Below are 16629 nucleotides of genomic sequence, written 5' to 3' on the forward strand. Positions count from 1 at the left end.
TCACACTGTCCAGGCCTGATGTAGAGTTTTATAGCCCAGGTCTGGTGGGAGGGAGTAGCTGGGGAATTTTCAACTGCAACTTTGCTGTCTGCAGGGAAGGGAGAGCAGAGAAAGGGACGGGAGCATCCTGAGCTCCCAGGTGAGGTTCACGGGTCCCCAGTTGGGGCCCCCGCGAAGTCACACTGTCCAGGCCTGATGTAGAGTTTTATAGCCCAGGTCTGGTGGGAGGGAGTAGCTGGGGAATTTTCAACTGCAACTTTGCTGTCTGCAGGTCTGGAGCTAAGCAACAGCGTTTAGTTATCTGTAATAGTCTTCTGCACCTTGGCCTGAAGGCCACTGAAGGGGAGGAGGGGGTGGGGAGAAGGGGGTCTGGCCTACCTGCCCTGCTAACTCCGGCCTTCTGCCTGACAAGGACAATACTGGGGACACACAGTAGAGAGTTAACCCAGTCTGAACCCCCACAGCAGGGCGAACCAAGAAGGGAACATAACAGATCAGCAGGAACAAAGCAAAGCCACAAAGCCCCTGAGGAGCCTCCAAAATAGACTTCCTACTAGGAGGGGAAGTTCCTGGACTCCCTCAGGACCAGTGGGGAGATAGTCATAAAGGTCAGCAGGCTGACCTGGAATTATGTATGCTTTTTGAGGGTTTTTTGTTAGATTTTTTTCTTTATATTCAACCTTTTGTTTTCTTTTTATCTCTGTTATTGTTGATTTGCCTACCTATATAAGGCAGGCATGGGAAGCACGCCTGAGGAGAAAGCAGTGGACCAATGGTTCTGGAGGGACTTGGTGGGAGGGGGTTGGGGGTGGGGGAAGACGAGGGAAGGAAGCAGTGAGCAAACAACATCACAGACAGGAGAACTACTAGGAGGACATAGAGATCCTGGTGTTGGAGCAACAGCAATCTAGCTGAGAGGAATTACTATGAGGCAGAAGAAGGGCGAGCGTCATGGTGGGAAAGGAAGACGTTAAAAGGAAATAGGAAAGATCTAGGAAGCAAAGCTATGGAAAGAGGTATAAACATAGGAGTGTATATATGTAAATATATTAGTTCATAAAAATAAGAGATATTGGTCTATGTACATATATTTATATGGGAATACATTGAGGTAGTGGACAGACTTCAGACCTCTGCTCAAGCCCTCCCTCAAAGCAAGAACACTTTGTTCTAACAACCTGGCATTCTGAGATACTCACCCTCCCAGCACAATCACTAAAGACAAAATGGGTGCACAAGCAAATGTGGTAAAGAAATCAGATGGTACCTGGCTAAAGACATAGCGCCAAGGGTGTTACAAGTTTGAAGTTAAATAATCGGCCATCTAGCGGGGAAGCAACGAGCTCACATGGAAGAAGCACACCAAGCTGTGCAATCATGAGTTGTCAACATGATCAGGTAACAGGTATCAGAAGACCCAAAACAAACAAACAAACAAGCAAGCAAACAAACACATACATATTGAGAATGTGGGGGGTCAGAGCAGAGACCTCAAACCCATCTGTAGACAATGGGACATTCCCTCACAGAAGGGTCACAAGAAGGAATGAGTCAACCAGGACACAGTATAGAGGCTTCCTCACTCTCCACTGTCATGACCCCAGTCCTGCCTTTCACTGTGGGCTAGACCGGAGCCTGTACACAGGTACAGATAAGAGCTCATGACATACAGAATCCAGGTCATATAAATCCCTCAGGTACAGGAATGGGAGTAGTGATACCTGGAGGGTACGAGGAGGGGAGGAAGGGGGAACTGACTGCAATGATTGATGCATAACCACACGCACACACTCAGGGAGACGAATTACAGAAACTGGGGTGGGGAGGGGGAAGCAAAACAGCAGTAGATGTAAGGTATGAAAATAAAAACAATTTATCGAGGAGTCACAAGGGTGGGGAGGGAAAAAAAGAGGTGCTGATATTAAGGGCTCAAATAGAAAGTAAATGTTTATAAAATAATGATGGCAACATATGTACAAATATGTTTGATGCAATTGTTATAAGAGCTGTAAAAGGCCCCAATAAAATGATCTTTAAAAAAGAGAATTAGGCTCTAGCTAGCTGCTCCTTGACTGCTGGCTAATAAAGGCTTATTAACTTTAATTAAAGTTGCATGTGGGTTAATTGATCTCATCCGGGTTCTACAATAAAACTTAGAAACCAAAAACACACAAATAACTTTTATCCCTAAAGATAATATAAAGTCTTACCCTGTCACAATTGAACTACTCACACAAACGAAAAGCTACACAGAACTGGAAGGGAACCAAGAGTGGCTGCTAGGCATTCTACAAGAATTTATATTTGCAAACCATTTAAAACAATAGACTGAAAAAAAAAATAAAATAAAACAATAGACTGAGTTTAAGATGCCAAAACAGTCTTAATAGAATGAGTGCATATGTAAAGAGGGATTAGAAAAGTTAAAATAGATTACAAGAAGCTAGGTAAAGAACAAGAATTACAATTCAAAATGCCTGCTTATTTCATAATGAAGTTGTTGTCTTTTGTTTTTTGAAACATAACATATAGAAGGAAATGTAACTACATTAACTTTTGAGGTTGGATGGTTTTCAAACTGTTTTCAAACAATGCCATAAGAAGTAAGTACACCAATTCAACATCAAGTCTTGCCAGCCACTCCTGACCTCCCCTTTGTCATCCAGTGTAACCTCATTTTTAAGGATTTCAGTCATGTTTTGTGAATTCATTCAAAACTACTCCCAATGGCAGCATATCTTAACCTAATAGATTCCTAAACGTCATGAGCTGGAAATCTTTCCTGTGTAAGTACTAAACCACTATGTCTAATGGCAATTTAGGAAATGGCTTTTTTTTTTCCTTTGATACCCTTCTACCTCTCATTTCCGCCAAGTTTTTTCCCTTCCGACAAAGACTTCTTTCAATTCATATGGCCGGTGTCAACATAAAATGTCTCCAGAACAGAGCTTTGCTTTTTTCTCCTCCTAGTGCCAATCTCTTTAATTCCATGCACTTCAAAATCCCAGCTTAAGTAGCTAAAAAGAGGTCTAATTGAATTTAGTTAGGTTTAATAACAGCAGCTTAGGACTATTTCTCCTAGAAATGTACTTCTTAAATATGCCCTTGGTCCACAGGTAAGCAAAGTTTACTAGGAAATTTAAAGCATCTTCCCTCAGAATACAGCAGATAAAACCACAAAGGTGGCATGTGACTCCGGGACCAGGCCTCCAGTAACACAGGTGAAATTCTGTCCTCCCTTGGCCCATGCTGAATTTCCAAAAGGGGCATCATGACTCACTAATTGAAAATCCAAGTCCTTGAAAATGCTCTCTCCATGGAGAGCTGGCAGAGACTTGAATCCCTTTTTTTTTTTTTTTAATACTCCCTTTTCCACAACAAACTGGCTACAGATCATCAGCAAATGAATGGGTGCAGGATGTTTATATTCACAAGCATAATAAAGGATCCCACCTACTGAGCAGTTACTTTAAAGCTAAAACAAATAAAGCACTGGTGCTGTCAAGTCCATGTCAACACATACGATCTAAGAGGCCTGAACAGAGCTGCCCTGTAGGGTTTTCCAAGGTTGTAATCTTTACTGTCAAAATGCTCCTTAGAAAGATGGCAAAATTTTGGACATGTAATTAGGAGGGACCAGTCCCTGGAGAAGGGCATCAGGCTGGGCAGAGGCAGGTCGTTCTTCGGCAACACCTCAGTGGACTCAAACCACCACTTTCAGTGAGAAACCAAATGCATTAACCATTTGTACTGTCTGAGGACATCAGACTTAATTTATTTAGATGCTCCCTGAGTCAACGTATTAACGCTTTCTGTAACTCGTAGGCTCCAATAAATAAAAAGGACTCAGCACCATACTGTCAATGACAGAGAGAAAAGATGTGGGTGGTAAGACTTACTTAAGATTTCATAAAAGAACACATTTTTAGTCAGTTCTGCACTGCTGAAAATTCCTATGTCTAAAAACATGGGTATACTTTCTGAGGATTTTACTTGAGGTCCCAGCTCAACTGTGTGTCACCAGTATAGGGACTTTTGAGTCACTTTTCAAACTAAAGCCCAAGTGAGGAAAGTATCCAGTGGTACATTTGGACCCTGACCCATTTGAAAGATCAGTAACCACTGCTCAGTAGTCATTATATATACACTTGCCTAACAATAGAAACAAACAAATAAAACAGTTTCTCTGCAGGTATTCCATTTCATGGTTAGCCCATGTTTTTCATAATAGACCTTAGCTCCCTAAGGTTTTCCCTATGGATTTTATCTTTTGGAAGTAGATCACCAAGCATTTCTCTCAAGATGCTTCTCAGTGGATTTAAAATACCTGTTTGCATAGTGGTTAAGCACTGGGCTGTTAACTGCACATTTCAAAACCACCAGCCACTCCAAGAGAGAAAGATGAGGCTTTCTACTTCCTAAATAGTTAGTCTTGAAAACCCAAAGGAGCAGTTCTACCTTGTTCTGTAGAACAGAAATGAGTGGGGATGGACTCGATAGCAGTGAGAGGCTTGGTGAGTTCTCGAGTAGTAGCAGAGTTTTCAGTTGTTTGTGCTACGCAGGTACTCTCAGTACTACTGAATCTGGTTACATTAAAAAGTCAACTATTATAAACTATATTTGTTTTCTTCTCTCTCTTTTTTTAAACTTTTCAATCTACACACACTTTTCAGAGGACCATCATTCACTTACACATAACCATTTCTCCCCTTTCAGGAATCCTCTCCCTACATGTGGTACGTCATACTTTGATTTAGTTAGTTTACACATGTAAAGAAAGTTAAGTGAAAAGGATGAGAAAAATAATTTAAAAAGAAAAGGATGAAAATGCAGATGTTCTAGAGTGGATTTATAAACTCTGGTGCTACTCAAGTGACAGGCATGCTTATTGGGTAAATTTAATCAAGGTTTATAAGACAATCAAAGAAAGCAGGTTAATTTCAAATTAATAATTGTAAAGGTGTCTTTTTAACGTGACTTTAATCTACTCAAATGACAACCAGATAAATAAAACTGTAGTTGAGTGCAGAATCAAGAGATCTGTTTTACTACTTCCTAACCTTCCAAAACCAAACTCACTGCCACCCAATCAATTAAGCATATTAATTTAAAATTTTTGCTAAGCCCTTTTTTCACATCTGTAAAATGGAGTCATGAATAGATGTGGCTCATGGGGTATAGCAAGAATTCACTAAAACACTCACTTTCTACCCCAGCCTCTGTTTCAGCTGCTTGGCTTGATGAGAGTTCCAACACAATAGTGGAAGTTTAGAAAATATTCCACTTGAAGATGTGGTTTGGGAAATTCTAAACAAGGTCTAACAATAATCAAAATACACAAAATAAACAAAAATATAGTCTTCTATAACTCACATTAAAAAAATGTACACCATAAGTATGTATAAGAAAGTGCTGTTTTTCTAAATCTAACCCAAGAAGTTGTTTCAATATACTGAAACATAGATCTATTTTGATCTCACACATTTTTAAAGGTTTTACTTTTAATTTATAAAGGGGAAACAAAACTATGCATAGTCTCTACCTCATCCCCCAAAGGGGACCTTAATGATGTTATACAATGGGAAAGTGACAAAGAATACCGGACAAGTTATATTTAAACATTTTGAGATAACCCAAATATACACACACTGTACAAGTACCTACTCCTACCATGTCCTGTTATGATACGCCTATGACCTCCGTTTGACAGGGCTAGTCAATCCCTTTTCTTGACATACTTCCTATTTGCTTTAAAGTAACCACAACCTATTCACAATATCAAGAATACAGAAACAACCTAATGCCCTTGTGGAAGAATGAATAAATAAGCTTTGATACATACACACAGTAGAATTTTACACATTGTTTAAGAACTGTTTGTTTAATCAAACTGTGAAACACCTCATGACAATGATGGGTTTGGAGTACTTTATGCTGAGAGAAGCTAATCAAACACAAAAGGACACAAAGTATGAGACCAGTTACCAAAAAAAAAAAAATCAAGAAAATGTTTTCATACCCAAAGAAATAAACTTCGATGATTACCAACGATGGGAGGGAAGGGTAGAGAGGGAGAACAATAGGGTAGAGGGTAAAAAGGTGTTAACTTGGGTGAAGGCAACATAATATACTAAGAGGGAAGTAAGGTCCAAAGGGCAGGAAGGGAAACAGCACAAGATATTGGGAAGTTAGATAAGCTGCTTAAATTGTTGAATGTAAAAATGATGACCTGGTTTATACACCCTCACCTAATTCACAATGAAAAATGAATAAAGTGCTTATTTTGTAATATTGTTTAGCACTACATTATAAAACAGCAGAGAAGTAGACCTTCGGTACATTTCAGCTTGCTTTCAAAAAGTTGTGAAAACAAAATCCTATTTGAAAAGCAATAAGGTTAAGGGGATTGGCATTTATTAAACACACAAGCACAGACATAAACCAAAAATATCCTGCAGTTATGCCTTCTGAGTTGTAAATTGCCCTGGGTTTATGTTTTTCAAATTTGTATTATTCTAAACAAAGTTTTAAGTAAGCATGGTCATGCTACCGCAAGCCACATAGGGGGGAAAACGATAACTTTTTTGCATGTGGGAAATAAAAAGTCTTGGGGCAATCTTTTCCCATTATTTTTATTATATATATCATTAGAAAGCAAGCCTGAGTGAAAACTTTAACACGGCCACAAAAGCCATCAATTTCTAGATTTAAAAAAGGATGAAAGTAAAAGAAAACGTACTAAAAGCAATCCACGTATTTTTGCCCTGTAAATACTAAGCACTCTCTTCACGAACCACAGAAGACTTGAGGGCAAGAGGGCAATAAATCGCAAAGAGCTACAGTCTTGGAAACTCACAGGGGCAGTTCCACCCTGTCCTATGGGGTCGCTATGACTCCACATATTAGATGGCAATAAGAAGATAGATACCTAATTCCATTCAACAGTCACTGTACATCTATCGGTATGGCGCTAGGCAGCTGAACCGAAACAAACGTGAAAAATGATAAGAATACACAAAACCACGTGAGAGCCCATAAGCATGAGACCCTCACAGCAAAGTCGTGGAATCTGGGGACTGGGAGTTCTCAGTGAAAGGGGACAAACCCTGTTGCTTCTCAGGTGGCTTCCGTGGCAGGATCAGTGGCAAAGCAAGTGTCCTGGTCCCTAGGATGCCACCCAGACATCAGAGGGCATTGGAGGGATCCGGGGCGGGGCAGGGTGGGGTGGGGGCGCGCCTGAGCCGCCGGCCCGCAGGCGCGGGCTCGGCGCGTGGGAAAGAACAGCTGCCAGTAAGTAAAGGGAGGTGAGAGGAGGAAGGGTGTGGGGGACAGGGGCGTCCCTAAGGCAAGCGGGGAAAGGGGCTCTCACCCTTGTCGCACGCCAGCAAGAAAAGCTTCTCATTCAGGGTGTTCTCCTCCTTCACCTCCCGCACATCCTTCAGCGCCATCACCTCGTTCGGTGACGAAGAAGAGGATGGGGAGGAAGGCAGGGAGGAGGAGGCGACCGAGAGGTCCAAGCTCGGGTACAGGGCCGCCATCATCGCGGCCCATGACGGGGGCAGGCCAGGAGACGGGGGAGGGGCCTCCCCCGGCCCAGACCCCGACTCTAACCCCGCCCCCCGGCTGGAAAAGGGATGAGTCGTTCCCACAGCCGCCTCGGAGCGCGGCCCGTTGGCCCCGAAGGGTGTCGTCTCCCCCTGGAGCCAGCATTCGCCCTCCACTGACAGCCCGAGGTTGGTGGCGGCGCATGCGCGACCCCGGGGCCAGCGGCCCCTTCCCAGACGCCGGCGCCCGGTCCGCGCCGGTCCGCGCCCGTCCGGGGACGACAGGGAGGCGCGCGCCAGGGCGACAGGCGAGCGCGGGGCCGTGCCAGGAGTCGCAGGGGCCGCGCGAGGGGCGGCCCGGCCCAGAGAAGGACGAAGGATAGGCAGAGGAGCTCCGAGGGGGCTTCTGCGCACGTTCGGCTCCACGCCGTGGAAGCGCCGGTCAAGCTGCGCCCGGAGGAGGTGGATGTTCGCGATTCCCTGCTCACGTCACCGTGCGTTCCGCTGTAGCCAGGACACTGGGGCGGGGCCTACTGCGAATAGACCACTCAGGCCGGGGGCTGGTGCGTGGGCGGGGCCTGAGGCGGGGCGGGCTCGGGAGGAGCCACGGCCACCGCCGCGCACCCCAGTCTCCTACAGGCTGCTTGGTTCAGCGGAGGTGAGAGGCCCTTTCTTCGCCCTCCACACCGAAGTTGTTAGTTGGAGGTGAGTCCCGGGTGCCTCTTGCTGGCATACACTAAAGATGCACCGGTATGCTAATTGAGATTTTGACGACGTAACCTTTAGTCGGAATGCCTTTGTGCCCTTGGAAAAAGCATTTCCTATTCCATTTTGCACTACTCAAAGCAGAGTCCTAATGCTAAGAACTTACTGCCTGCTTTATGTCTACTTAGCGCTGGCTCACTCACTGCCTTTTAGTCGATTCTGTCTCTTGGTGTACCTTAAATAGAAGGTATCCGAGGCTGTAAATCTATTCAAGAGTAGATACACTCGTCTTGCTCTCACAGAGGGGCCGGGCAGCGCTATCTAATTTAACAAAATTCTGTTTTGATCTGAAATTGCCATTATCATTCCTGATGTCACATTAATTTTATGAATTCAAGTGCTCCGGACATGAAACCAATGAAAAGCTATTTTTTAGGACCTAGTCTCCGTGACAATCCTGGTGATTCTTGTTTATCTCCACTTTCACCAATTTCATCTTACATAGCTGTTACTAAGGCAAAAACTGACTGGAACTTAAGCTAAATGTACTTTCTTAAATGATTTGTAATGAATCCTTTATTTTAAAAAAGATCAACCAATATAAAATATTGCTGTTGTCTTGCATCTTAAAAAGCTGGGGGGCAGAGGCAGCAAAATCTCTTTGAATAATTCCATCTCTTAAAAATTCTATTTAATAATTCTTATTTCTTCCCACAACTGTATCACAATCTTAATTGTGACGTTAAAATGAAGTTTAAGGTTTTAAGGTAGTACATACATTTTCTTCAGCAGATCTTATATTTGAGGAGAATACTTCCAACTCAAGGTATTTTGGTGGCACACATGGTTAAGCACACAGAGCCTTGAAAACTCTCTAGAGCATTTCTATTCTGTACACAATTTCATTATGACTTGAAAACCCACTTGATGGCAACTAATAACTTTGTTTTTTTTCTGATTGACTAGTTCATCCCTGCCAATAATTTTGGCTCCAAATTTCCTAATATCTTTTTTATCATTTGAAGTCCCCTTTAGATCTTCTCTTGAGAGGCCTTTTCACTGCCACTGAATGGATGCTGACTCATAGTGACCCTATAGGACAGGGTAGAACTGCCGCATGTGGGTTTAGAAGACTGTAACTCTTTACGGGAGTAGAAAGCTTTGACTGTTTCCCATTGATTGCCTGGTAGTGTAGCAGTCCAACCCATAACTACTGAAATAGTTTATTGTGCCAGCCTGGCCGATAAACACAAGTGGGATTAGCTGAAGGGCAGAGAGATAAATGCCTTGGTGAGTCTCGCCTTTCTTGTCTCTCGCTCTTTGATCATCGGACCAGTGTGCGGCTGCCTTGCTTGTCCTGTGCCTCAATTTAAAGGCTACACTACCTGTGGGACGCCTAGCCTGTGGACTGTGTCGCTGTAAGTTGAGGTCCCTTTAAGACATCGCTGGAGCTGGGGACTGGCAGTTGGTGACCTGGCTGGCAGTTGGTGACCTGCCTTCTGATTGGCTGCTGTGCTGACATAGCCTAGCTCTCTCTATAAATAGAGGAAGATCTGGCAGCAGATTGGACTGGAAGGACTGATAGTCTCTCACATCTCTCTCACGGCAGTGAGTTGAATTGATCCATTTGTAGTGCTTTATAATTTAACTGTTTCTTTCTTGTATTATATATTTAACTGTATATGATTTAACAGTTCATTCCTTGTTATATATCTAATTATCTTTATAAATAAATATATTAAATTGTCAGCAACTTGGTTTTATCTCTCTAGAGACCCTGTCTAACACAACTACTATGCCACCAAGGCTCCCTAAGAGGTCCAAAAGATAGTAAGATTGGTCACTTTTTCAGATATTATATGTATACTTCAAATTAGTTGATTACTTATTGTATCAACTTTGTATCAAATTTACTTTGTCTTATCTGTAGATCATGAATCTCCATTCCAACATCAACAGCCAAAATGTGGTCAGGGGCTGACTGGGGAACAGACCATCAGTGTACGTTTGGGTTGAAGAAAATCGTAAAAAGTTGACAAGAGCCAAAATATGACTTTGAGTATATCCCACCTGAATTTCAAGAACAAAATTGACACATTGACCACTGAAGACAGAAGACCTGAAGAGCTGTGGGATGACATCATGAAAATCATACATGAAGCAAAAAAAGGTCATTAAAAAGACGAGAGAAAGAAAAGATCAAAGTGGATGTCAGAAGAGACTCTCAAACTTGTTCTTGATCATAGAGCAGCTAAAGTAAAGAGAAGAAAAGATGAAGTAAAAGGGCTGAATAGAACATGACAAAGTTCAAGAAGACAAAGTAAAACATCATAATAAAATGAACAGGATCTGGAATTAAAAAGCCAAGAAGGAAGAACATGCTCAGCATATCTTCAATTGAAAGACCTGAAGAAAAATTAAATTGAAAGAACTGAAGAAAAATTCAAGCTTTGAGTCGAAAGATTCTATAGGCAAATATTGAATAATGTAGGAAGCATCAAAAGAAGATGGAAGAAATACTGTACCAAAAAAGAACTGATCCGCCATTTCACTCATTTTAAAAGGTAGCAATTAAGAGGTCAAGAACCAATGGTACTGAAACAAGAAGTCCAAGCTGCACTGAAAGCATTAGTGAAAAACAAGGCTTCAGGAATTGATGGATCACCAATCAAAGTGTTTAAATAAGCTGAAGAAGCATTGGAAAAAATGTGGAAGGCAATTGCCTGGCCAACTAACTGGAAGAAATCTACGTTGTTATCCATTCTGAAGAAAAGTGACCCAACAGAATAGGGAAATTATGACCAATATCATTACAACAAAGTAAAATTTTATTGGAGATCATTTAAAAATGGTTGCAGCAGTACATTGAAAAGCTGCTGCCAGAAATTCAAACCATATTCAGCAGAGGATAGGGAACAAGGGATATCACTGCTAATATTAGATGGATCTTGGCTCAAAGCAGCGAATACCAGAAAATGTTTGTTTCATGGACTATGCGAAGGCATTGGTGTGGATTATCAACTACTGATAGTATTGAGAAATGGGAACTCCAGAACATTTCACTGTGCTCATGTGAAGCCCTACCTCGATCATGAGGTAATTGTTTGGGCAGAACAAGGGGACACTGTATTAAAAATCAGGCAAGGTGTGTGTCAGGGTTGTAGCCTCTCACCATACTTACTCAATATGTGTGTCGAACAGATAACCCAACAGACTGGATTATATGACAAAGATAGGCATCAGGATAGAAGGAAGGCTTATTATACCCTATGATATGCAGATGAGGCAACGTTGATGAAAGCCAGGAAAACTTGAAGCAGTTGCTGATGAAGATCAGGGATTGCTCTTTTCTATATGGATTACAACTCAATATAAAGAAAACCAAATAGACCACCATCTTGATAAAGGAAACCGCATTCAAGAAATCAAATATTGCATAGGGCACATTTGCTGCACCTCTGCAGTGTTGAAGAGCAAGGGGAATACCAAATTTATTAGTTATTTTTGAGGACTGAGGTGTATTTTCAGTCACCTTATGTTTGGGGAAGTTAGACTGAATATGGAAGACTGAAGGGGCATCTATGTATTGAATTATGGTGCTGGCAAAGAATACCAAAAGTATCACAGACTGCCAAAATAAACAGATCTTAAAGTGGTGGGACTTCAGCTCATGAACTTTCGAAATGTTATCAGGAGAGTCCAACTAGTCCCTAGAGAAGGACATCCTGCTTGTCATCCCAAAGGGGAAGCCCCTTGAGATGGATGCAGTGCCTGCAACAACGGGCCCAAACTTGACAACTGTGAGGCAGGACCAGGCAGTGTTTGCTCTTTTATATAAATAGGGTCACTGAGTCGGAACCAACATGAAGGCACCTAACTTCCACCACCACTTCTTTTTCCTCCTCCTCCTCCTCATTTAACAGTTGCAACTGCATCCTGTTCAGGAGCTTTTGGGATCTGGTACAGTGTTTATCCCGTATTAATTATTGCCATCAAGTTGATTTTGACTCAGTAGTCCCTAAAGGACAGTGTACAGTTGCCTCATACGGCTTTGCGTCTATCCAGTGGAATGGCTAGTGGGGGAATAGCCAGTATTTCAGTTAGCAGGCATTTTAGCCATTCTTTCACCACCATTCCTTATATCCAGTATACATTGGAGTGTTTTTTTTTTTTATCTTTCAAGTATTTTTTTTAATTGCAACCATCCGGGATGACTTTTAGATTTTTTGAAAGCAGCCACGTCCGTGGATTGCACATAGTCTTCAAATGCAGTTATCTGCTCCTTGAGCATATCTGCTCCAACATTATCATCTTCAACTCCATACTGTATTTGAAATTTTTAAAATTCTGTATCCCACTGGAATGAGCTCAGATGAGCCTCAGACCAAGCTATCTGCTTGAAAACCTCTTACTCACTCTTCCATAAACTGACAGTATGATTTCTAAGTTTAAGAGTGAGCTTTCACCCTACATACACTTTGTTTCTGTGATGTGGAGACCAATGGTAGACTTGTGATGAACAATTGCATACAACATTCAAGAGCAGTACATTATTCAAAGAAACTCACCCAAACTGCATGTACAAGTCACAAATTCAATTGCAAAAGAAAAATACATATTGAGATAGCGACTCTTACACGTAAACTGGAAGTCCTCCCCTACTACTTTTGAATCACATGCACTTTTTTCTTTTCTTGAAATATGTCCACAAGACTCTCCTGCCTCATGACCTTTACACATGTTCCCCAGCTGCTCGCTCTTCATTCAGACCTCTTTTCACATATCACATTCTTAGGGAGAACTTCACTCCCACCCACTTCCCATTCTCTATCACGTCCCATTTTATTTCTTCCATTACATTTACTACTACTTGAAATTCTTTTTTTTTAAAGATCATTTTATTGGGGGCTCTTACAGCTCTTATTGTTAGTTGTTTGATTCACAATTGGTTGCTTATCATCTATCTCCTTCAACTGGATATAAGATTCATGTCAGGAGACTATTTTTCTCTCATCTAAATCTCCAATGTCTAGCATAATACCTAGCTCAAAACAGATAGTATATGTTTGTTTGTGAATTTATTCACTCAAATTATTTTAGCAGAGTAAGTTTGTGATTCTTCTACAGTTTCTCTTTTCCTACTCAAAATTTGCACATGAAAGAACTACTTTACCCTAAAGAAATGAGTGATCTAATAGAATTGTAGTAATTATTTTAGGAATTATTTTCCTTTTTTCTGGAAACTGCTTGACTAATTTTCAAGCTTGTATATTTCTCTTTAAGTGAAATAAACACTGACACATTTCTGCATACACAATATTTTTTTATTAAATATACTTTGTGAGAAGAACACCCTCAAATGCCATTATTTCATGTAAATCTGGTGACTAAAATGAAGGTGATGAAAAAAATTAAAGGAATTTATATCATGTTTATGATATAAATAATCTCATGAAGGGAAAGAACACATCTAAATCTTCATATGAGAATATCAATCATCAAAATATTAAAGGAAAGAAAATCTCTTGTAGAAGAATATATTTCAAAATTCAATATGTTAATCATTTCATTTAAAAAAACTTCTAAACAAATGAGGAGTCTTACTAACATGGATGTCATGGATGTTTTAATAGTAGAGGGGTATGTAGAAAAGTCATTCACACTGACAGCGTTTCTGTAGCACAGCAACATGGCTCACTGGCACTATCAGCAGAAGACAGACAAAGGCCTGTGGCTAGAAATTCAGATAGAAACAGGTCTAAAGCTTTAGCTACTCCAAGTCACACAAGCCTTAAGCAAGGACTGCCAGTTTGAAGAAGGCGTTGGTTTAAAAAATATGTGGAAAATACCCTACACATTGAATATTAACTTTGTGTTACTAAATTTTGTAGGACTTTGGTATAGACACAAAATAGCAAGTATAATATAAAGTTAGCGGTGCCAACATGCCTTGGGTTCTCTGGCCAATGATGGCTACAAATATTTGGAAGGATTCCACTGAAAACTAAATATATATATATATTTATATATATATATATATACACACACATATATATGTTCAAAATGACTATTGCTAAGAGAAATCTTCATGTACCAGATATCCATAACCCGATTATACATACTGTCTAGGAAAACTTGGGTGATTCAGGTGCAAAACACAAATATTTTTCTACTAACATATATGTCATGTCATAGTTGTACTTTGTTATTAAACTAGCATATGTAAGGTATTAATACAGTTAAGATTAAGTTTTTAGTAAAAAGCTCTTGCTTTTTACTTAAACAAGAGAGTAAACTTTGGGGTTTCTCCAATAATTCTCATGTAAAAAAATTTAATATTAATGAACATACTAGTCACTTCAAAACTTTAGACAACATAAAAATTTTCAAGTAAAGTGAAATTTTTAGACCACTTTTCACATTTGGAGGGAAGACAGATTGAATTGGAGTATGACTTGAATATTTTTAATCAAAATTAAACAATGCACACACAAAACTCAAAATACATTTCACAGCAGAACCTGCAAAATTATTTTTGTATTTATTTTTTTAAAACCACATGAAAGAATTAGTTCTTGTTTTAAGGGGAAAAAATTAATCATGGAATACCACCTTGATAATGAATATACTTTGTTATTGGTATTGATTAGTAAATTAATCATGTTATCCAAAAAAAGTATGACCAGGATACTAAATTTCATTAGTGAATATATATCTATTTTTGAGCATACAAATAATCTCTGCTTTTGTATCCACTACATTTCATAATTCTGTAAACGGTGAGACATTCAACGTGTTCAATGTGGCAGAAAACCAAGTGAAATATTTCATTATTTTATTCTGTTCAGTCCTTTCCCCATTAAGCACGCAAACACTGTCATGACCATCTTTGGTTTCACTTCCACCAGGTCATCAGGTAGTGCATATATCCGGGCACCAATCTTTCGAGCAACTGAAATGGCATATCTTGAAAAAACAAGAAAAACATCTCAGTTTTAGACATCTACTATGTTTTCACTTATTATATTTACACAGAAGAACGAAATATTTTGATAAGATCAACTTTATAAGAAAGTTAAGTTTGCAAGTCTTAAACCATAATTTCCATTTAAGATTTACTTGAATTGTGAATTTAAAGGACCTACTAACTTTTCCTGTGAAGATTTTAGACTCAAAGAGCTACCAATTAGGCCCTTATATACACCCTCCAAGCTTACTTAGCATTATTCAGCTTGTCCTCATCAGAAAAGTCTTCTCTTTTGATCATTTCTTGACGAACTGCATTTGGTGAAATGGCATCTATTAAATCTAGGACTGGTAAACTAGTGCTAATAGACTTGTCCTAGGGATAAAAAAAAATAGGTAAACATTCATCAACACCCTAATTTTAAACCTTATAACTGTCAAATTGTTCTGGTCATAGTCATATAACTCAGAGCAATTTACATTTTTATTTCTAACAAAAATTCAGCTATTTTGTAACTAGCACACAACATGTCACAAACCATTTAAAATGTTCTTTCCATCCAACCTCTGTTTAGATTATATGTAAAGAATTGTAGCTATCCCTGAATGTTCGTGGGCATGACAATTCCTAAAGTATAATAACTATAAGAAAAAATGACTTTAAAAAAGAGACTAGGACATACATTTAAAATTATAATAATCTTATAAGTTCTAAAAATTCTTTTACGCCATGAATTCCTAAGCCTTCAATTAAAATTCTCAAAAAAAATTAGAGTAATAGTGCAAAAGCACTCATATTTGCAAAAATGTGTTCTTGTTGTCATGCACGTTTTAACTTGTTTAATCCTCATTACAGCCTGATAATACAGAAATTATAATCCACCTCTTAGAAATGAAGGACTTGAAATTCAGCGAGCTCAAATGACTGTTCACATAATTAGACAGTATTTGAACCCATTGACTCTATGACTCTTAAACTCAAGATTCTGTTTTTGAAGTTACCACCAAGGTAAACTAAAAATGAGCAACTCAGAAAAGAGCATTGCATTTGAAGTTAGAAATTCTGGTTTGAATTGAGTCTGCCACTTAGCTGTACCTAAACAAATTCTTTGATAGTTCTCGCAGTTTAAATAGTGGTCACTGTGGCCTAACCAGCACCCACACACCCCTTCTTTCTCAATCAATCCCAAACTGTATTTTTTACTCTCTATCCATACTTCCCGCAGACATGGAACATGCTTCAAGGAAAGCTGATGTCATCCAGAACTCCAGGGGTTAATGTGAATTAGTCTTTAGGCCATGCGATACTGGTTCTGATAAGCTTATTCTTTTTATGGATAAAGCATATAGTGCATGAACAGTTATACTATATATCCATGACAACATTTCTTTTTTTTTTTTTTTTAACATTTTA

The 16629-nt window shown here is 39.8% G+C and overlaps 2 protein-coding genes across 9 annotated transcripts in view; both read right to left on the bottom strand.

Annotated features, from left to right (window-relative positions):
• Positions 1–7815, bottom strand: part of TRPC1 (transient receptor potential cation channel subfamily C member 1) — a 77349-nt gene extending 69534 nt beyond the window's left edge. For 2 of the 5 annotated variants that reach the window (XM_045287463.1, XM_045287465.1), the window contains exon 1: positions 7370–7604. In XM_045287463.1, coding sequence (XP_045143398.1) covers positions 7370–7541 — 172 coding nt within the window. In that variant the 5' untranslated portion in view covers positions 7542–7604. Of the gene's footprint in view, positions 1–7369 lie in introns of all 5 variants that reach the window. The other 3 variants (XM_004712066.4, XM_004712067.3, XM_045287466.1) reach the window with 3 other exon arrangements.
• A 6962-nt stretch (positions 7816–14777) lies between these two features.
• PLS1 (plastin 1) overlaps positions 14778–16629 on the bottom strand; it is a 126048-nt gene continuing 124196 nt past the window's right edge. For 2 of the 4 annotated variants that reach the window (XM_004712068.3, XM_045287449.1), the window contains 2 exons: positions 15467–15591; positions 14778–15215 (listed from right to left, as the gene is read on the bottom strand). In XM_004712068.3, coding sequence (XP_004712125.1) covers positions 15080–15215; positions 15467–15591 — 261 coding nt within the window. In that variant the 3' untranslated portion in view covers positions 14778–15079. Of the gene's footprint in view, positions 15216–15466; positions 15592–16629 lie in introns of those variants that run through there. The other 2 variants (XM_045287451.1, XM_045287450.1) reach the window with 1 other exon arrangement.

Source organism: Echinops telfairi, unplaced genomic scaffold (genome assembly GCF_000313985.2).
Source record: "Echinops telfairi isolate 266 unplaced genomic scaffold, ASM31398v2 ScPeMD7_16;HRSCAF=60, whole genome shotgun sequence".
In the NCBI taxonomy this organism is placed as follows: domain Eukaryota; kingdom Metazoa; phylum Chordata; class Mammalia; order Afrosoricida; family Tenrecidae; genus Echinops; species Echinops telfairi.